At 45.7% G+C, this 27,908-nt stretch overlaps 1 protein-coding gene across 2 annotated transcripts in view; it reads left to right on the top strand.

Annotated features, from left to right (window-relative positions):
• Positions 1–24,092, top strand: part of Cpxm2 (carboxypeptidase X, M14 family member 2) — a 112,671-nt gene extending 88,579 nt beyond the window's left edge. The window contains exons 8-14 of one of the 2 annotated variants that reach the window (XM_031388590.1): positions 6,431–6,554; positions 8,337–8,533; positions 10,026–10,205; positions 12,834–13,131; positions 18,758–18,897; positions 20,069–20,168; positions 23,779–24,092. In XM_031388590.1, coding sequence (XP_031244450.1) covers positions 6,431–6,554; positions 8,337–8,533; positions 10,026–10,205; positions 12,834–13,131; positions 18,758–18,897; positions 20,069–20,168; positions 23,779–24,032 — 1,293 coding nt within the window. In that variant the 3' untranslated portion in view covers positions 24,033–24,092. The remainder of the gene's footprint in view (positions 1–6,430; positions 6,555–8,336; positions 8,534–10,025; positions 10,206–12,833; positions 13,132–18,757; positions 18,898–20,068; positions 20,169–23,778) is intronic. The other variant, XM_031388591.1, reaches the window with a different exon arrangement.
• Positions 24,093–27,908: the final 3,816 nt, after the last annotated feature.

Here is a 27,908-nt window from a genome sequence, read left to right as displayed (position 1 = left end):
AAGCAACTGCCCCAATAGAAGTTTCAGCCCAGAATGAATAACAATTTCTTTATAGCTGCATAGGCAGAGTCCGCCAACAACTTTAGCTAGCCTTCTGCTTTCTATATACTCCAGCATCTTCAAGACAGGGAGCATCTTCAAGCCACCTGCAGCTAGAATAGAATTACATTCACCTGATAGGGAGGTACAGAAGGAAATGGCTGGGCTCTCAGAGAACAGTCCAATGGTCCTGCTCCTTCCTCCTGTGAGGGGAGGACTGCGGTCAACAGGCTGGATCTCGAGGGTCTCTGGCAAGTAGTCATAGCTGCTCTGTTGAAGACAATAGTAGCTGGTATGCTCGAGGACATCAGTCTGCAACAGTGTGCTGGAAAAGTATGCAAAGGCATCGATGATCAAAAGATTCTTAGCTACCCAAGAATCTGACTAAAGATAAGGAATAAGCAGAATTCCAGGATTACATTGGCAAGTAAGGACTCACCAAAGGCTAGTTAATGCCCCTCAGAGGGAGGTCTTGTGGGATGAGGGACAGAGCGAGCTACCCAAAACAAAGGAGGAGATGTTTCTGAAATTGGAGTTATCAGGGCAACCTTCAGTTCCATGGAATGAGCATGCCTGGCTTGTCTCACTGTCATTTAACTTGAGATACTCATGGCTTCCAGACACCTGTCAGCACAGACATAGAAGTGGGATGTGCTAAAGAACTCCTCTTACTGTCTTGCTCTTCAAAAACAGAGATAATGTGCTTGGACTTGAGGTCTGTGACTCATGCCTGCTGCTCCACTTTCTCAGGGTATTTTTATGGCTCTGCCCACCATTCTGTCTTCAGGAGCTCTGGTGGGTTAACATTAGCTTTGCTCGATGGGTGTCCCAAGGCATCTCTTCATGCCCAGAAGTGACACAAGTATCAGTTCAGTTGGCACAGTGAGCTTCAAGTGTATATAAAGTGAGCTGACTGCTCAGAGTCCCTGCTAGGGAGACCTTGCTATCCCACATGCATCCCTGGGGTCCTCTGGGGAGAGCTAGCAGTATGTGCTTTACACATGAGGTGGCTATGATGACCACCGCTCATGACATGGCAGAGCTAAGAGGACTCAGAATCACCAATACAGCCACCTGGTGTCGCCTCTGAAGTCTTACTGCCCCAAATCACTGAGTTGGAAACTGTCCAGAGAGTGTTTATCAGTCCTAGTTGAGTACTTGAGCCAGAAGCCATTGCCATGTAGATTGCTTGTTTGCAGGGGTTGGATGAGAAGACTAAATTGCTAGCCCTCTCTTTTGATGGAGTCTGTACATGGCTGTAGAAATATTTCTACCTCAGAGAGGATAGTTGGCTTAGCCTAATACTGAAAGAGACTTTTATAGCCAACCATAAAATGAGAGGGAACAATAAGAAGGAACCAAAAAAAAATGTAGAGACACTCATCACACTGTAAGAGGACAGCAATGAGAGTGTGGGTCACTCCCATGCAGCAGTGCCTTTAGAGCACTGAGCTACATGGCTTATGTTCCAGGCAGAAGGATGGGACAAGAGGTGGGGAAGGCAGAGAAGAAAGTGAAGACCATCCAAACATCTATACTTTGAGGCAGAGAGAATTGTGCCAAGAGAACACTGGAGGCATTCCTAGTGTGTGTATTTATAACCTCCTGCTTACTTGTTTAAATATACATTTGTTTTTATCTCCTTCGCTTGGAATGATGGGGGCCATGTTCCTGTCACTGATCACAAGTCTAGAATATGAAATTTAGCATACATGTGCTTAATGTCATCGTTACTGTCATGACAAATGGGATGGGGACAGAGGAGTTGCTTGCTCGCGGCTGGGAGAAGCTTCAGCTCTAGCTGGGACCAGTTGGTATCTGGATTGTCGGCAGACTCTAGCAAACAGGGAGTGAAGAAGACCGATCGTCTCTGTCCAGGCAAAGAGGCCAGCAATCATAAAAGGGAGGGAGCAGGGGTATCAATGGCCAGGGACATTGGGCTGTTGGGAAGTGAGCTGAGGCTGCCCCCATGCTGTGTGGTCAGCCTGATCACGAGGTCAGATGGTGAGGGTGGGAAGCCAGGCAGTCCAGATAACCAAAGTTCTGACCCATGGATGGTCTTCGCCCTGCTTGCTTTCTTCCCTCTTCTTTCCACGGGGATTTCCATTTTCATTGGCTCTAGTAGAGGTAGTTTCTGAAGAGATGGAAGAAAACTTTCCATCTTCTGCTTTAAACATTTTATTTTAAAAGAAACACTTCCATTCACTGGATGAGCATCCTTATATCAACCGAACCCCAAGTCTAAAGTATCCTCCATAGATTCACTGTACTGACGAGTCAGCAGTTTTCACATCTTCCTTGTTTCAGTCTGTTCACAGATTTAGTAAAGTTCAGAGATCGAGTAATTTCTAAACAATTTTCTTAGTTATTAGTATTGGTGGCCTAGAATCAAGGTACCAGCAGATTCTGTGCCTAGTGAGGACTGCTATCTACTTCCAATATGGTGCCTTGTTCCTGACTCATCATGTGGAAGGTGGAAAGGCAAGCAGCTTACCTGGTTTCCTCCAGTCCTTTCATAAGGATACTCACTCAACTGATAAGGGCAGAACCTATGTAACTTAATCATCCCCTGGAAAAGTCCCCACCCCTTCATATTATGGAATTGGGTCTTGTATTACACCTTACAAATTTGGGGGACACATTCACTCAAACTATAGCAATAGCAATAGGTTGCTGTCCCTCCAGTACTTGAACTCCTGTTGACAGATTCTGCAAGGTTGTAATTAGAATGTAGCTTGTCTTTGCCCCATGTCTCTCAGCAATGGTTCCCTAGCATTGGGCCCTCCGCCTGCTGTCTCTAATGTTGCCACATGAGCTAGTGAGTGAATATATTATGGTTAACCAGCCTTCTCACTGCTTTGAAGCATTTGGAATTCTCCCAACTTTTGACTGTGCCAAAGTAGGAAACATGCTACAACAAGTGTCATCATGCATATAATTTTAGCTTTCTTCATGGACAGTTTCCTTCAGATAAATTACTGAAAATTGGATTACTAGAAAAAGCATCCCGTTACTGTATCTTCTTCAGCAAAGGAGAGAAAGTGAGGAACCCAGACTTCGGTAGATATTAGGAGGGTGATGTAATTTCCTATTTCAGAGGTAAACGGGTCGAGCAAATCCTATTCTCTACTGTGTCACTTCCCCTCCCACTCCACATTCTTTGCTTAGTTGCTTTCCTCTCTGTTATATCAAATTTTAGCAACTAAAATTTTCCAATGGGGTTAGGCTTTGAGAAGGCAAGTGCACTATGATGATATATGTGTGTGTGTGTGTGTGTGTGTGTGTATCCATACACACATGTGTGCGCACAAACACACACACACACGCGCGCGCGCACACACAAGATATTTCAGACCCACAGAACTAGTTTCTTCAGCACTGTTGAGGATGTGTGCTCTGGGTCCTGAAGAAATACCACCCTGTACTCTGTTTACAATCAGAACCAATATATTTACCACAAAGACGTTACTCTGGCTTGGTTTCTTTTGCTGCATTAGATACATGACCATAAACATCTTGGAGAGGAGATGTTCACAGATGTCAAGGCAAAAACTGTAATGAGAAATGATAGCAGGAAAAACTAAGGAGGAATGCTGCTTACTGGCTTGCTTCTCCTGGTGTGTTCAGCCCCCTTATGCAGCCTGAGGTCATCTGCCCAGGGATAGCTGAACCCTCCTATGTAAAGGAGCCATCAAGAAAGCATGCCACGCATATGTCCACAGACCAATCTGAGGGAGGCAGTTCCCAGGGATGTCAAGCTGACAATCAACATCACTGACCTGGATGCCAAAAAAAGAATGCCTGACTCTTTTCAGGACCAAGTAATCACATGTTCTCACAAACAGGAGTTACATTTAAGTAGGAGGCCCCCTCTCTGATAATGCTTATGATAGTGTTGTTCCTGTTTTTGCAACAACAAAGCAGATCAATTCCCATGACCTTCCTGGGGATGGTGGTCCCCCAAGATACTCTTCAAGGTATTTCAGAGTGCTACTCAGGAGGGAGAATTATAAATGGCCTTCCCAAAGGTTAATACTCTTCAGATTTTCATGTTCGTATGAGGGAAGATTGATTTTGGTATGATAATCCAGTGACACACAATTTATTTAACACCAACCATGGCAGAGAAAGTAGGATTGGGATAAAATCCTGCAGGGGAGGACAGAACACAAGGAAGAAAGGAGATTCTACTGTAGCCCAAGAAGCTTCTTTTTTTTTCTTCTTTTTTTGGCTTTTCTGAGACAGGGTTTCTCTCTGTAGCCCTGGCTGTCCTGGAACTCACTCTGTAGATCAGGCTGGCCTCGAACTCAGAAATCCTCCTGTCTCTGCCTCCCAAGTGCTGGGATTAAAGGTATGCCCGGCCCAAGAAGCTTTTTGTATCCATTGCTAAATGTGCATCCAGGGGAAGATGATGTTGGTCTTCCTCCAACATGTAGGGTGTGGTCTTCAGTGCTACCTGCACGAAAGAGAGAAGGTAACAGAAAAGGGTCACCAAGCCTGGGCTTGAGGCACGTATCTGTTGCTAGGTTAGCAGTAGACTACCTAAGTTGTTTTCCTGAAGAACTAATCTTTGGTCTGAACCAAAGACAGTGGTTTCCTTGCCAATCAGGACCTGCTGGGATCCTCAACTGCACATGACTACACTGGAAGGCCTAGTAGGCAGGGACTAGAGGCAAGTGTGCCATGGCCATCTTTCATTCTACAGCAGAAAGGGCCATTGTAGCTCCAGTTTGTATTTCAAAGTGGCAGTGCCCTTCTAATGGGTACTGCCAGTCCACCACCCTTGTCAGGATGTTCTCCTCTGCTCTGCCAGTGCCTACATGTCCCTTCTGTTATTAACATATGGCTCTGAAATGATCCTTGAAACTCTGCAGTCTTTACTCTCTGTATGGTGCCTGGTAGAGAGTGGGATCCTCAGTAAATGTACAGAGAAAACAGTTTTCTTTAATCCAGGGTCTGGCGTGTGGGGATTGCAAAACACCTTTCACCTAGCTAGTCAGTACATACAAGCATCAGTCAGGGATGCGTGGTAAGGCAACCTCTGGGAAGAGCATGTCTCTTGTACCCTGCACCCAAAGCTTATTCAACTAGAAGAGATCTCACCACCTTCCTTGATAGCTCACATCATTCTACAGACAAAAGCTGCCAGTTAACTAGCCGATCTTAAAATCTAGACCATGGCGTGTGGGTTCACTCCCCACTGCAGCCTGATTTCCCTCACCATTTGGTCCCCTGAGGTTTGTGTCCAGGCTAGCACATGTGGTCCTTACTTAGCACTCATGAACTGGACCATCCCATGGCTCCTTCCTGCTACACCACCTGCTCCAGAAGGGCAGGAACTCCTTCAGGTGTACAGTAATTATGAAAACGTACTATCAAATAACCTGCATTTGCGCAATTTGGTCTCCAAGGAGACTGATTCAGAAAGATGGCAACCACAGTGAGAAAGTCATGGCCACAGCCAGGAAGGTGCTGACTGCAGCCAAGGAGCTGATGACAACCAGGGAGGTGGGGGTGATAACCACACATTACATCTGAGAGAGGTGAAGATCCCAACCCAGGAAGATGCCTTACTCTGTTGAAACTGTTGGAATGGAAATGTCAAGTAGCTGGCTAGTGGCCAATAGAAGTGCCTTGTTTGCAGTTCTAGAAGCTAAAAACTTAGGCTCGTGGTGCTGGCCGTTGAGGGAGGGTTCCCCTACTAGTTCATGTGTGTGTGTGTGTTTGTGTGTGTGTGTGTGTGTGTGTGTGTGGCCTCTCTACACATATGGAGAACATAAGTCCTCTGTCTCTTTTAAAGGGTTCTCATCCTGTTTATGAAGTCTGTACCCACATGACATAATTACCATCTAGTGCTTCACTTCTTTTTATAAATAAATGTATTACGTTTATTTGTAGAATGTGTTAGGAAATGAGCACATGTGTGCATCTGTTCATTTGCTGCAGTCACGGGACACCTTGTGGGAGTTGGCTTTCAACTTCCAGGATGTGGGTCCCTGGGATGAGACTCAGGTCAGGGTATTCACCTACTGAGCCCTTCCCCTTTTAATACTCTTGCCTCGATTATATTTCAGCTGAGGGACGTAGACATTCAGTTTGTAGCAAGAGACTTCTACTGTCATAAGCAAGTATGCTGGGAGTACAGGGCTAGACAGGCAATGGCCATGAGCTTCTCCTTAGAGCCGATGGCCAAAGGATGGGTTCTGGCTGGAAAGGTGGGTGTCCTCCTGGGAAAAGGGGCCAGAGAGGGTATTCTGGACAGATATAGCACTGGGGCTGTGGGGAAGAGGGGAGTGCTGGGTGGGAGGCTGTGGAGATAGATCCCTTTTGGGGAGCTTTTTAGTGGACAGTCATCATGACTCATAATCTGCTATTTGCCTTGTCTTTTCAGTTGATGAAGGTTGTAAATGAAATGTGCCCCAATATTACCAGGATTTACAACATTGGCAAAAGCCACCAGGGCCTGAAGTTGTACGCGGTAGAGATCTCTGACCATCCTGGGGAACATGAAGTTGGTGAGACAGAGTTTTGTCTTAGTTTGTTTGCCATTGCTGTAACAAGCACCATAACCAAGAGCAGCTTGGGAGGAAATCTGTTTCAGCTTACAGGTTCACCATCAAGGGAAAGCAGGGGAGGAGTTCAAGCAGGAGTTGGAGGTAGGGACTGAAGCAGAGGCCATGGAAGGATTCTGCTTCTTGCATTTCTCAGTTATCTTTTTAATACAGTCCAGCACCACCTGCCTAGGGGTGGTACACTCACAGTGGACTGGGCCCTCCTATACTAATTAGCAATTAAGAAAATAACCTCACAGGCTTGGATGTGGGCATTTCTTCTGGCGAGGTTCCTTCTTCCCTAGGTTCATCTCCGGTTGACACCTGCTGATAAAATGGTATATTCAATAGCTCCTTATCTAGCTTGAAGGCATCTCCCCACACCCCACATGACAGTGTTTGTACCCTGGGTGTGAGCCACCCCATCCTACAACCATTTCACACAAACAAGTGGATTTTGCTTCTGTGCCCCTCACATCTGAGAAGTGCTGTGAAGCTCTCTGAGCTAGAAGCACCCTCCTTTGCTGCACAGGGACCACATTCAACTGTGCTCTCTGCTTCTGAGGCCAATCACGAGACAAAGGAGAAAATGGCTGGCTACAAGACAGATTCTCTTCAGGGAAAACATTCAGGACTCTGATTTGTGGATGGCTCAAATGGCAGGGGCTCCCTCCTTTTTGAGCAATGTCTGTATTGTCTTTAAAATTTACCTTCCTTTAGTTATTTTCTCAACAGCCATCACTGCTCCCAGTCCCTGCAGGCTGGGTGAGCTCTGGTTTTCTTGTTGGTAAAACCAAGCTGAAATTTAGGTGCAAAGATGTATCTGACTTGTTTGACTTTCTTGTTCCTCCATGTCTGTGCCTCGGGAGTTCATCTCAGAAGTTTCTCTCAGAGGTAAAGGCCTTACCTGTGGATAAAAATGTTTCCTCTCACACAGAAGCTTGACAAAGGGAAGAAAAATGAGTGTGGTCAGCCATGCCCAGCAGGAGAGTCTGATTCTGTTAACTGGCTATAACTAGTCAAGATGGCATCATTTATAAACAACAGGGACTTATTTCTTATAATTGTGGACCCTGGGAAGTTGAAGATCAAGATGCCAGCTCATCTGAAGCCTGGCAAGGGCTTGTTTTCTGCTCAACCTTTGCATGATACAAGGCGGTGGAATATATATCCTCATAAACCATTCTACTAGGATACTAATCCCTCATCTCCTTGTAAAGGCCCCACCTCTTCCTACTATCCCAGGGTCTTGACTTCAATACTAATTTCACACACACACACACACACACACACACACACCCATAGTACCTCTCAGCAGGAAGCTAACTAAATATTGGGGAAGAGAAAATATTCAGACAATTATCCAAACTGTCCTTGCTGATTCCCTTTAAGATTTTTTTTAATGCATTCATTCATCTTTGGATCCTTGCAAAATGAAAATAAGAAATTCTCAAATGACAACTGCACCATAGAAGAGAAGAGCAATGGCTGCACTTTGTGTCTAGTGAGATATTTGGTCCTTCCTTGCTAAGAACACATACCCTGTGGACCTAGTGGTTCAGGTTTGCTATCTACAGTTTTTCTTACTTCTTTGAGCATTTGGGTTTCAAATAATTACCCCAGTAAAAATTTTGGAGGCTTATTTTAAAGGGAAAAAGTATGGCTGCAAGGTTGTTTGTGTCCTTCCAAACCTCGCCAGGCCCCATGTGGATGCCTGCAGGAGCCTGTGTGTCTGTCTCTGTCAAGGTGAGCCGGAGTTCCACTACATCGCAGGGGCCCATGGCAATGAGGTTCTGGGCCGAGAGCTGCTACTGCTGCTGCTGCAGTTCCTCTGCCAGGAGTACTTGGCACAGAATGCACGCATTGTCCGCTTGGTGGAGGAGACTCGGATCCACATTCTACCCTCCCTCAATCCTGATGGCTATGAGAAGGCCTACGAAGGAGTGAGTGCATTCTAGCCCTGCCCACCCCACCACCACCACCCCCCTGCACACTTTCTGAAGCAAGTGTGATATCTCAGTTCTTGTTTCTGACATCAGTGATGTATGTGTGTAGGTGTGCCTGTGTGTCTGTCTATACATGTGTATGTATATGTACATGGGGAGGCCTTGAGGTTGATGTTGGGTGTCTTTGTCAATGGCTTCTCTCCTTTAGTTCTTGAGACAGGGTCTCCTGCTGAACTTAGAATGCACTGATTCGGCTAGGCCATTATGTCCTAAGGATCTACCTATTTCTACCTTCCCTGTACTGGGATCCCAGGCACATACTGTTGCACCTAGCTTTTTACTTGGGTACTGGGGAAATCTAAATTCATGCTTGCTCAGCAAGTACCTTATCAACTGAGCCATCTCCCCGGCCACTTTTCCTTCTTTCTGAGCATCTCGTTACTGAAGCTGACAGCCTCCATCTGCAGCCTTTTGCCTGTAGCTGTTTGCCTTCTTGCTGATTGTTTCTTTGCATTGTAAGGTTTCTGGGGGGGGGAGTGGAGGGGGGATACAGAGCAAATATTAAAACTGATGGTGACACTGAGAGAGGTGCCCGTCCCCAACCTAGAGCATCCATGTGAATCGTGCACTTACGACAGAGCCATGGCAGTAGCGCCTCTGGTTGGCTGAACACTTTTGAAGTTTGGGTTATTGCTGCTAAGGTTCTCACCGGTCCCCTAGTGATAACTGTTTTGATTATTCTGGGATATTGCTTATATTTTGTGTTCTGATTATCATACGGAATTTGTATATGTCACATGTATATATAAGATGTATGTATATAATTGCCTTAAATCAAGCCATGGGTCAATAGTGATATTTCACAGTTTTGAGGATAGAATAGAGCACCATCTAAATGGTGGTCCCTGTCAAATGCATCCTTAAAGTTCAGCACTTAGTTGTGTTTGTTGGTTCTGGCACGATGACTACCTGGGTAGTCAAAATAATAACTCCCATCCAAGTACTAACCAGGCCCAGCCATGCTTAGCCTCTAAAATCAGGTAGAATTGGACACATTCAGGGTGGTATGGTCATAGATGCATCACTAAAGCCAGAATTCCAGCAGGGCATGGGGAACACCCTGGTACTGCATTGACAGTAAGTGATTCTGCAATGACCTGGTTACAGACTTCTTCCTTTTCAGAGGGTTTAGTCAGGTAGTAGAAGGTCATGGCAAGGGAGAGGTATAAGAAGAGATCTAATGCTTTGGGGCTTGGCTATATGGCAGGAGCGTTCCTCTGGGTATCCATTTTTGAAGTGAGGTGACTGTGTTGTCTGTGGTTTATCAGATGTTCATAGTAGGTTTTTCTGTATTCTCCTGTGACACCTTTTCTGGGGCTAAGAGCATTCAGAGACTTGGAAACACACATGGGAGACACAGACACAGACACATCACACATCTGGGTTCTCCTGTCATCTGAGAGCTCTTCGCATTCTGAATTTTCTCCAGGGTTCCGAGTTGGGAGGCTGGTCCCTGGGACGTTGGACCCATGATGGCATCGATATCAACAACAACTTTCCGGATTTAAACACACTGCTCTGGGAGGCAGAGGACCAGCAGAATGCCCCAAGGAAAGTTCCCAACCACTACATTGCCATCCCTGACTGGTTTCTGTCTGAGAACGCCACAGTGAGTGAAAACAGTTCTAACTTGTGTGTCAGAGGAGGGTGAAAGGTTGCCTGCTGACATCTGCAGAGGATGTGGCACAGGCAAAGAAGACAGATACATCTTTCTTATCTTTTCTGACAGTAGAGAACAGTATAGTATCATTACTATCTTTCAACCTGGTATTGTGGAGATTCTTTGTAGAGTCATTTGACTGAACCTCTATAACTACAGAGTTGTAAACAAACCAACATACAAACGAAAAACCACCCCCAGAATGCATGAGTTATTTATTATCATTATCCTTATCCATGCCAATTATACTCCTATGATATCGGCTTTCACAAATTGCTAGGTATAGACAGTGCCACTTACGATAGATACAAGACAGAGTTCTGGTGACATGTGGCCATTTCACTTTTGGTGATGTGTGTACCAGAACGCAGTACAAATGTGTTCAATGCACACAGTTCCTTACAGCAAAAGACTGATTACTTAGTGTCGTTATCACGTATATAGACAAACGATCTCTTCATTGTAAAGTGGAGAAGATAGAGCGATAGCATTTATCAAAATCAGAAATGAGTTTTAGGAGCATACACTGGGCCAAAAAATTGAGAAGATAAGTAAAACCAAACAATTAAGATTTTTATGTCTTCACATGCATTTAAAACAAGACAGAGGAGAAATGAGAGCCACTCATTTAGGGTTAAAAGCCTTTTCTGAAGGGAAGTAGTGGCCTGTAGGGGTGGGGCTGAAATCACACAGGTGTATAGCAACTGCTACTGAGACTTGGGTCTTGGGTTGAACTCTGGCTTCACAGCTTGGGCCAGTATTGATTCTGTGCCCTGACCTGTGTTCCATAATTAACCTGACCCAGGGCTTTGGTGTGCTTCAAGCCCTGAACCAAGTTTAATGAAGCCCAGCAAGGACACTGCAGCCCCGAGTCAGCGTTTCTGTCTGCACAGTAAGTGGCCCATGTGCTCCTCTGTTGGCATCAACATTGTCTTGCTGAAACTATCTTCATGTGACAGTCGGTCATTTATTATAATCTGATTTGATTCACATGTCTGCATTAAACACGTCAACCTTTTAAATCAATCTTTCAACATTATCTGTTTTCCTCTTTGATAACTTTTTCCCCCACAAAAGGTCAAATGTTCAAAAGTAAAGGAAGCTATAGAGGGCTCACAAGCACTCATGTCAGCAGTGACGTGCCAACTCACGCTTCTTCCTAAGGCAGACATCTTGTCATGTGATTTTATTTGTAAACATTTTGACAGGCATCTCTAAATGGCAGGAGCCATCCCTTACATCCACAGATAGTACCATCATCACGTTAAAATACGTCATTTCTTCTTCAGGTGTATTGTGTTCGTGTGTGAGTGTGGGTGCATGTGTGCCATGGGACCCCTGGGGTGACAGCTTTCAGGAGTCAGTTTTCTCTCTATGCTTTGGTCAGACCGGATCTTTCCTGCTGTTTACATTACACTGGCACACCCAGGCTAACTGGCCAGTAAGCTCCTTCTCAGTAGGTCTCTTGTCTCTGCCTCCTATCTCTCTCTAGGCTGATTAGGGATGTGAATTACCACATCTTGATTTTAAGTGGGTTCTGAGAATTGAACTCCAGTCAGGCTTGTGAGACAAGGCAAGCAGTTTTATCTGCCAAGTCCTCCTTGGTCCCAAATTAGATTCTTTGTTGTTGTTTGTTTGTCTGTGGGCTGTTTTGATTTGTTTTGTTTTGTTGTTGTTTTAATTACAAGGCTAGGGTTAAGGCTAGAGATCCCATTTCATTTCTTATACCAATCAGTGAACCCCCTACCCCATTTCTCTCATCCCACTTTACCCCCACCCTCATCTGCTTAAATCTACATTCAAATGAAGGCTGTTCATCTCTCTTGTGTTACAAGATGTTTTATGTTTCCATTAATAGGCTGTCCTCCATTCCTTCCTCTTCTCCCCTGTCTTGTTTATATCCGCATATCACCCTTGGTTGTTCATGAGTGGCTGGGTTTACTGCCTCTGGGAGCAGGGACTATGTTCCTGAAATGTCACATCCCTCTGTTTTCTGGAAACTGAGAATTACTTTAAGACTGAAGTCCGCAAACTCCAGCCTACACAGCCCTGCCTTCCTGAGTGGTTTCAATCTGCACACATTTGCACTTTGTCCATGGTGGTGTTTTGCTACGGGAACAGAGCTGAGCAGCTGTGATAGAGCCTGCCTGGCCCACAAAGCCCCAAGTAGTCACCGCCTAGTCCTTTGCAGGAAACATCAGCTAGTACCTTGGCTAGCAGCATGATCAGATTGAGGCTTATGGTTTGGGGTGCTCCTGGTTGTGTGTCTTTCTCATGCTGTCTATAGTTAGTGAGCACCCCAACTCAGGAGTTCATGGGATTCATGGAATGATGACACTTTAACCCTGATGAAGTATTTGGTAGCATATCCTGCCGTGGAAATTCAACATTTCCCTGGCCTTCCCTCTTTTAATCCATTGCTTCTAAAAATGTCCAGTTTCCCCAGGGCACAGTTTGAGATTTTGAATATTGCTGGGACTATTCCATAAAATTTCCAATTTTTCAAACATTTCCCTTTTTTGAAAGCTAAGGAAGCAAAGCAACTTCTTTCTGCTTGTTAAATTTGTATACTCCCAGGTAGCCATGGAGACCAGAGCCGTAATCGCCTGGATGGAGAAGATCCCATTTGTGCTGGGAGGCAACCTACAGGGGGGTGAGCTGGTCGTGGCATACCCCTATGACATGGTGCGGTCCTTGTGGAAGACCCAGGAGCACACCCCAACACCGGATGACCATGTGTTCCGCTGGCTGGCGTACTCCTATGCCTCTACTCACCGCCTCATGACAGATGCCAGGAGGCGAGTGTGCCACACGGAAGATTTTCAAAAGGAGGAAGGCACTGTCAATGGGGCTTCCTGGCACACAGTGGCTGGAAGTACGTCTTAGATCTATCTGCCAGTCTAATATCACAATCCAAGCACTACGATTGGTGCATTAGTTATGTTTCCTGTTGCTGTGACAAAACATCTGACAAGAGCAATTTAAGGCAGGCACATGCATGTGTGGCTGTGCTCAAATGTGTGTGCACATATGCATACATGTGTGTGCATGTATGTGAATGTGCATATGAAATAACATGGTTGTGTGCATGTATGCATGTGTGTGCATGTATGTGAATGTGCATATGAAATAATATGCTTGTATGCATGAATGCATATGTGTACATGTGCATGTGTGCATGTGTGTGCATGTGCACATGCATGCACATGTGTGTGTGCATGTGTGGTAGGGGTATACTGACTCATGTTTGAGGATGCAGTCCACTATGGAAGGAGTATGAGACAGCTGCATCCATAGTCCGGAAGTAGAGAGAGATGTATACTGATACTCATTCACCTTTTTGCTTATTGTTCAGTCCAGTAACTCAGCCTGTGACATGGTGGTATCCACAGTTAGATTTTCTCACCTTAATTAACACCGTCTAGATATCCATCACAGACATACACAGGGATGTGTCTCTTAGGAGTATTGTAGGTCCTGTCAGGTTGACAGCATTAATAATCATAGATTCTAGTCCAGAGTTAACCCAGGCCTCTCTGTCATATTATGTCCCGTGTCTATTAGGGTTTTCTGAGACAATGGAACTAATAGGATGAACATATGTGTGTATGTGTATGTATATGTATATATATACATATATATACATATATATATGTATATATATATATATGAATATATGATTTTAAAGTGGCTTACAGGCTGTAAGTCTGTGTAGGTCTTTCTCCTGACCGAAAGGCAAAGAATCTTGTGGGTACTAGAGTCCCGGGGAATTCCCAGAGAGCTGCTGGTCTTTAGTCTATGTTGAAATCCCAAAGACACAGGTTCTAATACCAGCAAAAGAATACTTTAATGACAGGACTGATGCACTTGCCAGCAAGAGTGAGACATGCAGGCAAAGAGCAAAATCTTCCTTCTTCCATGTCCCTTCCTGTGGGCTACCATATGAAGGTGTGGCCCGGATTCGGAGTACATCTTCTCACCTCAAAAGATCCAGTCAAGAAAGCCCTCACAGGTGTGCCCAGTTGTTTGGGTTTTAGATGATTCTAGATGTAGTAAAGTTGACAGAGATTAGCCATCAAACTCCTTATCATTATGCTCAGTATGAGGGTTAGCAATGGCTTCCAAATCACTGGCCTCAGCACTCCCCCAAAACTATCCTTTAACCATCTTACTGAATTCTCAGAGGTGGGTGGGGCTCACTCATTTCTATGAATGAGAGGGCCTGGTGATGAAACTTTGCCCTATCAAGAAACTGGTAGAGCTGGAACTTGTTAGGTCTTGCCCTTAGCAACCTAGACACTCACATTTCACAGGACTGTAGATGGGAGAGAGTAGCAGGGCACCTGGTGTCAAAGTTAGAGCTCTTTGCTTAGAACCGCCAGTCTGGGGGATGTCTGAGATCGTGAGTCTGCATCCTGGCTCAGGTGTGATGTGACTGAGTTGCTGTGTCTTGAGATCACCATGTGATGGAAACAGCGACATACATCTGCTCTCCGTGGGCTAGCTACCCAATGTCACCAGTGCCATATGTCACCACATGGGCCTGGAGAGGCCTTTCCAAAAGACCCCCAAATCATTTGGCAGCAACCAGAGAGCCCCATGGTTTACATGCAAAGCTTTGCAAGGGTTGAGAGTAGCATGTTGTCTAAGGTCATCTGCAGGGGTCGAAGGTCCCAGCAAAATACAAATCACTCTTTTTACTCTTGATGGTGAGAGGACTGTGAAGGCAATAATGGAATTGAAAAATTGTTCATGTCTAATAGTTCAACTTTGGCTTTATCATTGAGATAATGTATGGCCCTGCATAAATTTTCTCTGAAGCCCTACAATTTTCTATTAGAAAAATTGGGCTTAAAAATGTAGTGGTGTTGTTTCCCTACAGGATCACAGATAGCTTATGGGGATGTAATTCATGTCTGGCTGATCAGAAATACTCAGCCTAAGGTTCTATTCCCCCAATGGCCTCCCTTTTATCAGGCATGTTCACCAAGAAATCACTATGTAATGTTAGCTTTAATTGTCAACTTGACATAACCTAGAATTACCCAGGAGGAGAGCAATGCCCCAAGTTACTGTGAGGGATTGTCTATATTGGGTTGGTTTGTGGGCATGTTTAGGGGATGGATGGTGATTGATGTGGGAAAGACGCAGCCCACTGTGGGCAGCACCATTCCCTAGGTAGATGTCTTTGAACTAAATAAAAGTGGAGAAATTGAGCTGAGCATAGCCAAGCAAGTAGATGTGCATGTATATGCATTTATTTCTCTTTGCTCTTGACTGTGGATATGACTAGTCACTCCAAGCTCCCTGCTGGGTTGGACTGTGACCTGGGATTGTAAGCCAGATAATGCCTTCTCAATTGCTTTTTGTTGGGATATTTTACCACAGCAACTTCAAAGGAAACTAGGAGACTCTATGATTTCATGAGCCTATTCTGTTCTCTGTTCCACTACGCTAGTTAATTTTGATAGTACGCTTTTCTATAAATCCAGTCTTCATATACCTTTTAAGTATGTTCCTCTCTTGGAAAAGGACAAAACAAAACAAAAATATTTGTTCCCATAGTCACTTTAAAACATATCAGAAAAGACATCATTTTTGTCTTGGCAACAGTCCAAGTGGAGATAGTTTCTGGTTTTGCACTATACAAATTACACTGCACTATACAAATTACAAAATAAACACTGGTTTGCATCTATCAGTGTCATTTCCTACCGGTGAGATTTTTTTTAAAAAATTCAAGTTTATCCCTAAAGACATACCTTCAGAAATATCTGAGTAAATCTATTTATTTATTTGTTTGTTTATTTATTTATTTATATTTTCTTATTTTTTGCTGCTGTGACTAAATTGCAGACACTGTTGAGTTTGACAGTGTTGGGACAATAGTGATGTCATGGAAAGCAGACTGCCACGGACTGCCACATACCAATGCAGCAGCACTGAATGTTTCCACTCTCCCCGATTCTGCTTGCCCTTATTTCGGGGACCTTATGGCAAAGCAGTGTGGCAGCTTGAGTTTTTCCCATCATTCTTCTGTGATGGACCCTGCAGATTCCTTCCTTTGTAGATTAATGAAATCTGCTTCCTAATTTCTTCCCTTCCCCTCAGTCCCTCTGCTCTGTCTCCTCACCCATTATCATGCCCTGTGGGCAGCAGTGAGTGTGGGGAAGTGGTTACTAGTAAGGTTCTGGACATTCCACAGTGTCCAGCGTGGGCAGCCTGTGCTTTTGAACCCCAAGAGGGCCGTCTTCTTGGCTGCAAACCCGCACTGGCAATCACAAGGAGGGCAGGTGCTGTGGATGACAAGAATGATTTGGGGCACAGAGAGGGTCGCCAAAGGATGTCTCTTGCTAGGCCTGGAGGTTTGGAAGAGCTATGAGGCTGCATAGCAGATCCTGATCCACAGGTGCTTCGGACAGGAAGTCACCTTCCACAGTCAAAACCTTTCTGTCTGGAACGCTCTGAGCAAGGTGTCCCTGGAAGGGCAGAACGTCAGCCACAGAGATGGATGGGCCCAAGCTGCTCTGGGCTGAAGTGTCTTGGCGTTTTGCCAGCATGTCTCAGGCTTCTCGTACTTCAATGGTGTTTCTTGAAAAAGAAAGAAAGAAAAGAGGAAATAAGAAGAGAAAAGAAAGAAGGGAGAGAAGAAGGAAGGAAGAGAGAAAAAGAGAGAGGAAGAAGCCCACTCCAGAATTTTAATTATCACAATGATTTCAGTACTAGCAGGGCCTAAGAATGTGAGGCTAGTGATATCCTTATGCCCAAAGGAGGAACATCCCTCCTAAGAGTCTACAGCCTAGCTGTAACTTAGGCTGAACAGTTACTTTGTTGCCATAGCTCCCTCCCCATCCCCCCAGGAGCATCCCTCCTCAGAGTCAAGACCTGGGCTGAGCAGTTACTTTGTTGCCACAGGCCCCAGATGCCCTCAGTATCTCACTGTAAGTTGCTAGATAAACCAAGACAGATGAATCCAGAGTTGACCTGCCCTTGCAAAGCATTCCCTGAATATAGTCTCATCATGTCCCATTTGATCCTGTTTTGCTCTTCCTTGCTTTATCCTGAGAGGTCATGGTTGTTGAAATTCGAGTGTCTGGAGTCTGGAATCAAATGGAGAGAGATAAGCTGCTAAAGGTTTGATACTCTTTTCAGGATGGGACTGTGGGTTGACACCTCAAAATCTGGCTTTGAAGCAGGAGACCCTTCATAAGAGGGTCCTTGGAGAACACACTTTTCTCTGTCCACACAGAGCTTCGTGTTTCAAGCTTGTACTTTCTTCTGGCCCCCAGGGATCAGGTGGGAGTCCTTAGAAGATCTCCTCTACACACATTCTGTTCAGAGGTAGAAATGTTGAGGAGGAAGCTCATTAGTAGAGAGGAGCTCAGTGCTAAGCATGGATAATGGCTTGAGTCCAATCGCTGGCACCCCACCCACCCCAAGAATTGTGCTACTTCATGCCATGTGACACTCATGATAGTAATTATTCATTTTACAAATTCTGGGTAGTGTGAGGACTTGAGAAAGACCTCCAAAACAACATGTCTGTTTTATAACTCCTTTGCACCTGCAATTGTTACTTTCCTTGGAAGTCAGTCTTTGAAGAAGCAATTAAGGGCCTGGAGAGGCTCCTTCTCTATTACCGGATGTGTGCTACAACAGTGAGACGTGTCCTTAAATGAACCCAGAGGAAGAAGCAAATACAGAAAGTTGGACAGAGTCAAGCAATTGACAGAAGAAATGCCTAGGCCAGCAGAAGCCAGGCTGGCAAAGAGAGTGCTCCCAGAAGAGTCTGCAGGGAGCACACACCTAAGGACTTCTAGACTCTCAGAGCATGGGAATGAATGTCTGCTTTATGCCATGATGTGGTTATTTGTAAGAGCAGCCCCAGGAAGCTCATATGGGACAGCCATACTCCAGGCTGGTTGCTTCCCATCTGCACATCAGGATGCAGGTCTGTTGCTTTGGGACTCACTGGGTGAGTGTGATAGCCAAGCAGCTGCAAAGAAACTGCACACATGGTCTAGGCTCCAACCTAGACCATGGCTCCTTGAAGAAGCACAAATCTTGGATGAAATTCTCCCTGATCACAGCCTCACGTGTCTTACTTGTGAGGCTGAGCTATGGCTGAGTTTGTGAGGACCATGTAGTGACCTGCAGGACACAACTTACGGGCATGCCCAGAAGAGGCAGGGGAAGAAAGAGACACAGAGAAGACCATGCAGACAGGACAGAATTAACTATCTTAATGAACTGAAACAGGGAACTATTCAGGCCCTCATGTGAGACCCATACAGCTGCCAAACACAGTGAATTAAACACTTAATCCATTGTGGTTATTAACAATGGCTTTCCAGGTGCATTTCTTTCCCTCTGTTTATCTATAGTAGATTCTTTCTGCTTCCCTGTTCAGCTGAAGAGCTCTAAATGTTCCTGAACATTCTTGCCCACTCCCCTTGCCACTTGAAGCATAAATCAGTTAAAATGTCTGGTTGGCTTGACAGGTCTAAATGATTTCAGCTACCTCCATACGAACTGCTTTGAGCTGTCCATCTACGTGGGCTGTGATAAATACCCACATGAGAGTGAGCTGCCCGAGGAATGGGAGAATAACCGGGAGTCTCTGATTGTGTTCATGGAACAGGTATGCTGGACATGTGGCTGGGAGGAGAAGGACTAGCTAAGAAATGGGTTGTGGGTGTGAACATCATAGCCATGGGAGAGCGGGATGGAGCTTGTAGCTCATGCTGGGCACACCAGCTTCCTGTTGCAGTGGCTGTACCTCTGCCAGATGACTGTGGTTGGCACCTGGATCTTATGCCAAGTCTGCCCTCCAAGGGTTTTCAGAAGGACTCTTGGTACAGAGAGTGGGAGCCAGTTTCTTCCTCTCAGGAAGTCATGATACAACTTCTGCTCCAGCCCTGAAACCTCATGGGAATGGCTCATATTCCTTTGCATAGGGAAAAGAGAGAAAGGCTTGGTTGGGGAAATTGGGCAAATTTGAAGTTATGGTCTGAGTTTGCTAAAACTGCCCCCATAGATAACATGTTATGACTATCATTGAGAAGGTGCTGAGCCATCATGGATTGTCATATTATCCTGCATACAGGGAGACTGAGGTACAGGGCCTGGCTGCTGTGTTTTTTATGACATGGCTAGTTAGTAGATGGACTCAATACAAAGTGATTATGATGGCTTCTGGTTCCTTTGTTTCCGACATCTATGTTATTAAGTCTGTAGAACCCAGGAAGGTCCAAATAAGCATGCTTGAGAAAATTAAATTACATTTTAAACTGGTGGTGCAAGCCTTTAACCCCAGCACGTGGGAGGCAGAAGTAGAAGGGTGTTCAGTTCAAGGCCAGCTGAGTCTCTATAGCAAATTCCAGGCCAGCTGGGACTACACAATGAGACACTGTTTCAAGCTAAAATAAATTAACAAAAGTTAAATTCTGGTTTCCAGAGAATTTTGCTTTATTTTTCAGTTCTAGGGAGGGAACCCAGGGCCTCATGCAGGCTAGACTGACCATTCTATCCTCTGTACCACATCCTTTGCCCTAGTGGGTGGATTTTAATGAAACTCTCAGACCCTAATGTTTTCACCTGGAAGTTTTTCATTGCAATGAGAAACTTTCTGGACCATGGGCCACAAAACATTCTACCAAGTCCATGCAGAGCCAGGCGCATATTGAGCTAGACGAGATACTTTGAATGTGCTTGGTGAGGGCTGAGCTGATGTTCCCTGCCCTGATTGCTTGCTTGTGCTGTTGGGGGTCCAGAGCTGGCTGGTGACTCGCTGGGTCTCCTGTTCGCTGCAGGTTCATCGAGGCATCAAAGGCATAGTGAGAGATTTACAAGGGAAAGGGATTTCGAACGCCATCATCTCTGTGGAAGGTGTTAACCATGACATCCGGACAGGTATCTGTGAGATAAACTGTCTCAGTAAGAAAGCCCTGCTGCTTGCAGTGTGCTGCCAGGGTTTCAGTCATGACTGGAGTTTTAGAAACTCATTCACCGGGGAACCAGTGGCACAGTTGATTTGCACCGGGTATTCATATAGAAACTTCTTATTCAGAACTGAATCAGCATCTCCTCTCTCCAACTTCCTGACACCCCTGCAGTTGGGGTTTTCAGCCTGGCCTTTTAGCTTCTCCTTAACCCCTCCCTGGGACAGTTTAGAGCAATTACCGAAACTCCCGCTGCAGTGGAAGCTTCTGAGAAGTTAGGGATTATTGTGCGGTATCAATGTTCTTTCCCTTCACTACTGAGCCTTTGACTCTTTCTACCACTTGTCTTGGGTGTTACAGCCACTGTCTGTAAGATTTCACTCAATATTGCATGGAAATTTGCACCCATAGCTCCTTATGAACATGTATATATTCATTCATCCATCCATCCATCAATTCAATAGATCTGGACCAAGCCCTCACAATCTACCAGAGACTGAGCAAGATGCTAGTGATCTGCATGAATGAAAGATGGGGCCTTTCATTCTATGTAGGATCAGTGTTTTAAATAGTACTTCTTTAAAGGAGCCCTGACCATTCCTTACACTCTTTAGTGCCTGGTGAGCAACAGAGGAAAACACTGGGGCTCTGCACAGTGGGAGGTAAAAAGGCCCTGGGGCCCTATATGCCTAGATGAGAATGCTTTGCCTAATGGGCTCTGACTTTCAAACCCTGTAATCAAGCCGCAGTTTGAATGAGATAATGGCAAATGCATCTCATACCCTCCACTTCCTCCTACAAATAATTTCCCAGCACGTGCTCTGGGCAGATGCCTCCCAGATTACACACACACACACACACACACACACACACAGGGAGAAAGAGAGAGAGAAAGAGAGAGAGAGAGAGAGAGAGAGAGAGAGAGAGAGAGAGAGAGAGCTCTTTACAAGCTCCTGCTCTCACCAGAAGTGCTAAATTTGTCTTGATTTTCATCTGAGACTTATATGATCCGACAAGTTTTATTTCAGTGGAAGTTTGCATAATGTAAACAGAGGCATTAAACAGAACCCCACAGAGAGGGAGCTAGAAAGATTATTTATAAAAGCACATTTGGGTTAGAATTTCACATGCTGTCCATTGCTTAGAAGACACCAATTTGAACTCCTAATGAATGTGCAATCACTGGGTGTGGGGGGCCCCTTTTATTCCAAAAGTGACAGGCAGTGTCCACAGTGTTAACCTTGCATGGTGACAGGCAGTGTCCACAGTGTTAACCTTGCATGGTGACAGGCAGTGTCCACAGTGTTAACCTTGCATGGTGGCTGCATGGAGTGTTTATCCCAGAACACAAGCTCAATTGTTCATTGAGACAGAACTCAATATGGGGCTTCTTCTATATCCTCTTGTGCATGGTTCTAGGATAAGTGTCACCAGGAAAGAAGAAATAAGAAGAGCCCTACATATAAGGTGGAAAAACATTGTCTACCATCTTCTGAGAGACCTGCCAGGTAGAGGGGAAAGCCAAGCAGATCCATGATTCAGAAATGGAAACTTCTAGATTACAGAACCAATATCTCTTGTTCTGACTTTGTGAAGCAAACATAACCCCCATCATTTTCATTATCCTTTTACTTTGGTTTATTGAGCACTGACTGTGAGCCAAGAACTCCTGCAAACAACAAGGATGTCCCTGACCACCAAGTATGTTTTCTGATGGAGGAGACCTACAGTGAATTGTTAGGGAGAATGCAAATATTACAGAAGGCAACCAGGGCCAGGAAAGAAATGCAACAAGGTAGATACCAAGACAGGCCAAAAAGACAAGGTGGGGTTCCCTCACTAAGGAATGGATACAGGCTTAAAGAGCAAAGATGGCATGTCAAAGAGAGGGGACAAAATCACAAAGTATCTGTTCAGAGCCAAGAAAAGGGGACAAAGATGGTTCAGTGAATAAAGCACTTGTCATACAAACACGAGGATCAGAGTTTGCATCCCCAGCACCCATGTAAGTACTAGGCTAGTTTAGCAGAGTCTCCTATACTCCCAATGCTCAGGAATGAGACAGGGGATACCTGGGGTAAACTACTAGCTAAACTAGAGCAAATTGGTGAGCTCCATCCACACCAAGAGACCATGACTTAGTAAACAAAGGAACAAAGTGAAGAGCAATCAAGGAAGACACTATGCTCACTACGCTCAACCTCTGGCCTCTGCACAAACATACAAGTATGCATGAGCACCTTCACATATCTGCGTGGATGTCAGTGCATGTACACAGAGAGAGAGACAGAGACAGAGACAGATAGAGAGAGACAGAGAGAGAGAGACAGAGAGAGACAGAGACAGGGCTTCTCAGAGGTCCCCAGCTCTTGCCTTGTGTGTCTTCCTTTAGTGGGAAAACAGGTTTTCCCAATGAGAGACTCTTCATCGGGTTAGGGGTGTAGCTCAGAGGTGGACCTTGTCTGTCATGCAGAGATCTGGGTTCAATACATACACAGACATGTAGATATGTAGAGACATGCACTTCACAGCTTTACACCCCACAGTCCTGGGTATAATGTCAGCCAGTCGGCCTGGCGTGTAATTCTCCTTTTAAGGAATTCGACATCCCAGAGTTCCTTGAGTCATGCTGAATGAGAGATGCCCTTTACCCTCTCAACTGTCCTTCTACAAGATAGTGTCTCTGAGCACGGGAGTTGCTCCCTGATCTTGCCATGGCCTTTGTGTGAAGATAAGACATCCCTTAGGGCTCATGTCTTATGTGGTAGTCCACCTGTAATTGAATCTCAGCCTTACTGCTTTGAGTGTGGCCCAGTAAGTAGAGTGGCTAAAAAAAACTGAGTAGACAGGAAGCCAGCATCCACACCTTCATGAGAACGTGAGCTCAGTTGGTCTCAAGGGAGAAATAGTTAAACCCTAGAGTCTGTTAACTAAGGCTGTTCTGATCCACTTGAAGCTAAGGAAGGGACCCATTGGATAAGTTGTATCAGGATATCAGGGCTCCTCCTCGGCCCTTCCTGCAGCTTGCCAGTTTTCATGGGTCTTTCCTTAACTTGTTGAGTCTCTGCCCTGCTTTGAATCCCTGTTCCTGTAGCTTCCAAGTCTCTCTGTCCATGGCCATACAATGAGGCTGGGGTCGTGTGCAGGCACCAGGGCCATCTCTTGGGCAGCCTGTTCCTGAACTTTTAGAAGCCAAGAACCCTGCCCTCTTAGAAATGATTGATTGTTCTATATCCATAGTTCTGCAGAGGGAAGCCAGGAAGCTGGGAGCTGCTGACTTTGCAAGAGGCCATTTTGTGGCAAGGGCATAATGTTTGTGAGTTCACAGTTATAATGAATGGCTTGTATGATCACATGGGAAAGACTTTGGGAGATCTCATCTCCATCTGGGCTTACACACTGTGATGTGCCTAGGCCTTAAGTCCCTTCCTCGTGAAACATTAAAGCAGCAACCAAAGAGAAAAACACCTTGGCTTCCAGAGTGCTGATCCTAGGAGCTTAGTTTCGGCTCTGATGGGTGGGGCTGGGACTACTTGTGCTAGAAAGAATCTGTTTTGAGGCCCCCTGCTTTCTTTTCTCAGCTAGCGACGGGGATTACTGGCGCCTACTGAACCCTGGCGAATATGTGGTCACAGCCAAGGCGGAAGGCTTTATCACCTCCACCAAGACCTGCATGGTTGGCTATGACATGGGAGCTACTCGGTGTGACTTCACACTCACCAAGACCAACCTGGCTAGGATAAGAGAAATCATGGAGACATTTGGGAAGCAGCCTGTCAGCCTGCCCGCCAGGCGCCTGAAGCTGAGGGGACGGAAAAGGCGGCAGCGTGGGTGACCCTCTCGGACACTTGAGATATACCCCAGACTGTGCGAATAAAATCCACTCCAGTAGTAACTCTGTAGTGGGCTCTCCTATTGTTTTTGACTGTAATTCAAGAGGCGCTCTGGAGCACGCCTGCATGACTTGGCTGGTCCCAAAAGGGAGGGCTGGTGGGTCAGGATGTTTTCTTTCCTTTGTTCTCATTTATCCAAATACCATGGGCAGAGCAGCATTGAGAAAGGCTGGTGGCAGTGAGGGAGTTCAGTGAGTCAGTCTGAGAATCTGAAAAGGATGCTTGACCACTCACTGGCTGTCCAGGAAGGGAAACCAGGCCTTCCCCCATTTGCGTGACATCCAAGTTCACCAGTGCATTTGCAAATGGCACAGTTGACATTGCAGCACTCGGGGAATCCTTTGCCCCAGATGTTATCATTTGAGATGCTCTTATGCAGCCTAAGAAAATCCATCCTCTCTGGCCTCAGGGGACAATCCAAGCTGCTATTTACACACTCTGCATTCTATTGACAATAGAGACATTTATTACCAAGTGTGCATCGCTGAGTCCTAAGTCAACTCTGTTCCTTTTTCCAACGAAGCTTGTCTTCCTAAGAGCAGACAGAAGTGGAGAGCATCTGAGAGTGAGTGCTGGGCAGCAGATCTTGGGGGGCTTGTTATATGCAAGCTGGGTCCCCAGAGAGCCCCTAAACCCTTTGCTGCTACTCCATTAGCCCTGGGGTGGGGAGAGCAGACTTGTTAGGAGGCCAGAGCAGTCAGCCTGGGCATGTTGGAAAAGAGCTTGAAGGAAGCGAGCCCACGGTTTCTCTTGCTCCAGGTTATGAGAACTCCAAGGTGGCCCCCATCAGGAGGGGAGTTATAATGAGCATACAAAAGGCCACATCTTTCCGATCAAGCATCATCTGATGAAAAAGAAAGCAATCTTAGAATTACCTGTGACACATCAGTCTGGGAGAGGTGCTTGAATCATTGTGTAAGGGACTAGTGTGTCTCCTCTCTGTTCATCCTGCTGCCTTGTGGACCTGGAGAGAATGAAACAAAAACAAACAAACAAACAGAGCAAATGCTAAGATCCTCTCATGTGGTTTTCCAGGCGGATATGCAGCACCTAGTACCTTGGTGACTACAGCCATTAGGGTCGTCGGACTCTGAGCTCTGCTACTCATCCTCAATACGCCAGGTAAAAAGACAAATAATGGTGAAAAGCAAAGAGAGGAAGAAGTATTCAATATGGCTGTGCTGGAGAGAAGAACAAAGCAAGAACCCTGTGGCCCTCCCCACAAGCCATCTCTGGGTCTCTTTAATAGGTGGTAATAGGCAGGCACAGAGAGTTCTGGGCAAGGTGTGGCCCCGCCGAGCATTGACACATCATCTCTGTTTTAGTCTGTCCTGTAAGGTGCTCAGAAATGTGTGAAATCTCTTCCTGGAAGAAGTTCCTTGTCTGACTCTCTGTCTCTCTGTCTATCTCTGTCTTTCTCTCCCTCCCTCCCTCCCTCCCTTCCACCCTCCCTCTCTCTCTCTCTCTCTCTCTCTCTCTCTCTCTCTCTCTCTCTCTCTCTCTCTGAGTTTGGTCACCTTAGAGGAGGTACCTGTTCAGGATAGACTCCCTGAGCCTCTCTGTAAATCTGAGTTCCAGCTGGTGACAGCTGTGTGTCCTCTGCTTCTTCCTGGGAGAGACATATGCTTGGACACGCTGGAGATGTCGATGAATGTCTTTACACAGATAGGCTCACCAGCATTCTGGTCAGCATGGGGTTGGGGCAGCAAGCTTTGCTGATAAAGGTCAGACTGTCGATATGTCACGGTTAACAAACTGTAAGAGTCCATGTTGAGACAGCTCAGGTCAGGCAGTATTCACACAAATGGGTGGGCAGAGCTGTGCTTCAGGAAACTATCCAAACAGGTAGGTAGCTGAATATGGCTTTCAAGTCAGGACATGGTTAACTTTTATGGTAAGCCTGTGTTCTCCAATAGAACTTTCTGGACTGGTGGGAATAGCTTATTCTATGCCATTGAATGCAGTGATCACTAACCTCTGTGTAGCTGGTGAACCATTTTTATAGGTGCAACTCATTGAAATTTGACACCCAACAGCGACTGGTGACTGGAGCTGTCCCCAAGCCTATCACAGAAAGCCTCAGAGCATCAGGTTGGTAGGCAGTATTACAGAGCATCTGAAGTTCTGAGCTATCCTCGTAGTTCCAAGGGGAGAAAGTTGCACATCTGCTCAGGAGACTTTAGACATGTGGGGTACCTTGACCTGGAAGCCAGGTTTCAGCACTTCAAGCCACAGTGCTTCAGTGTTTAGCTCTGAAGTCTATAGGCTGCACTGCCCCAGGTTCAAGCACTTCTCAGCCCACCCCTTCATGTCTCAGAAGAGTGTGGTACCAGGACTGAGCCTGTGACAGGTTCCACCTTTCTAACCCTGCTCTGTAGAAGGCCTCTGTCTTTGGGTTCACAAGTGGATGTGCTTTTGGCAACCCTGAAGCTCAAAATATTACCCCTGACTCAGTTTCTCATTGTGTTATTCCTTGCTTCAAACAGAATTAGCTCCTGGATCTTGCCTAAGCATGGACCTCTGCATACACATCTCTTTATACTGCTGAAAACCTCCTGAGAGCTTTCCAGGCCTGTCTCGCATGCCACCTCCTCCAGGAGCCTCCTCCTTCTCTCCCTCAGTCTTCTTGTCTGAGATTTAGCAATCTATTTCATACTCACAGTCCTTCAGAATATTACTGTCAGCGCAGGAGGAACCCTGACCCCAGAGCCAAGAGGTCTGGCTTCCTGAGGGAAAGCACCTTGTCCTCCTTGGCACCCATTGCCATTGGCCCCACGTCATATAGTACATGCTCAGTGGTCACGTGGAATTGAGCTCGTCCTTGCCATGTGCCAAGTCTTGTTTTTCAGTTAGCAAGTTAAGAAAAAGTGATTTTTGAAAATGAAAATCAGTCACTTGGTTTTATTCAATGTCTTTATACCTCCTCAAGGGTCTTCACTCATGGACTGGCAAGATGGCACAGCCAGTGAAGGAGCCTGCTGCCAAGCCTGATGGCATGAGTTTAATTCCAGGGGTCATATGGTGGAAGGAGAGACCTGACTCTTGCAAGTTGTCTTCTGACCTCCACAAGCATGCCATGATATATGCATCCCTTCCCACACACACACACACACACACACACACACACACACACACACTACAGTCCTTGAATGTTAGTCATGGAGTTGCCATGGGATCTGCAGTTCTACTATGTGTGTACCTGATGGAAGCAAAAGCATGTTGACACAAAGCCTGTTTGTGAATAGTCACAGCCCTTTGATTCCAAGGGGGACGGGGAGGGGGAGGGGGAGGGGTGATAACCAAATGCTCATAGTGGTGAAGGGAAAAACAAAATGTGATCTAACCACAGTGGGATGCATACACTGATGACAGAAGATGAGCTGACACCTTTCAGAGTATCTAGCTGACGTCATCACAGAAATGTCATGCTAGTGAGGGAAAGAGGTCACCAGAGGCCACCTGTTGCCTGATTCTGTTTCAATGAAATGTTGCATTGAGACAAGTGGTTACCTAGGGCTGAGGACCAGGGGGACCCAGTTGGGCACAAGCTAGGAAGGCTGTGTGTGTCTTTGGGAGGTACAGATTCCAAAAATGATTGTGGTGACTAAAAATAATTTTTATAATTTAATTATAAAACTGAATTTTTATAAGTTAAATAAGTGATTCATACAGACTACATCTCAATAAAACTTTAGAATAGATGGTTGTGGTGATGACTAGTCCCAACTGTCACCTTGAGAGGATCCGGAATCAACTAAGAGGCAAGCCTCCACAGAGGTCCAGGAGAGTATTTCAAAAAGGATTAACTGAGGAGAAAG

This window comes from Mastomys coucha, unplaced genomic scaffold (genome assembly GCF_008632895.1).
Source record: "Mastomys coucha isolate ucsf_1 unplaced genomic scaffold, UCSF_Mcou_1 pScaffold21, whole genome shotgun sequence".
Classification (NCBI taxonomy): domain Eukaryota; kingdom Metazoa; phylum Chordata; class Mammalia; order Rodentia; family Muridae; genus Mastomys; species Mastomys coucha.
The sequence above is the reverse complement of the archived record's forward strand: the minus strand, read 5'-3'. Positions and strand labels throughout refer to the sequence as shown.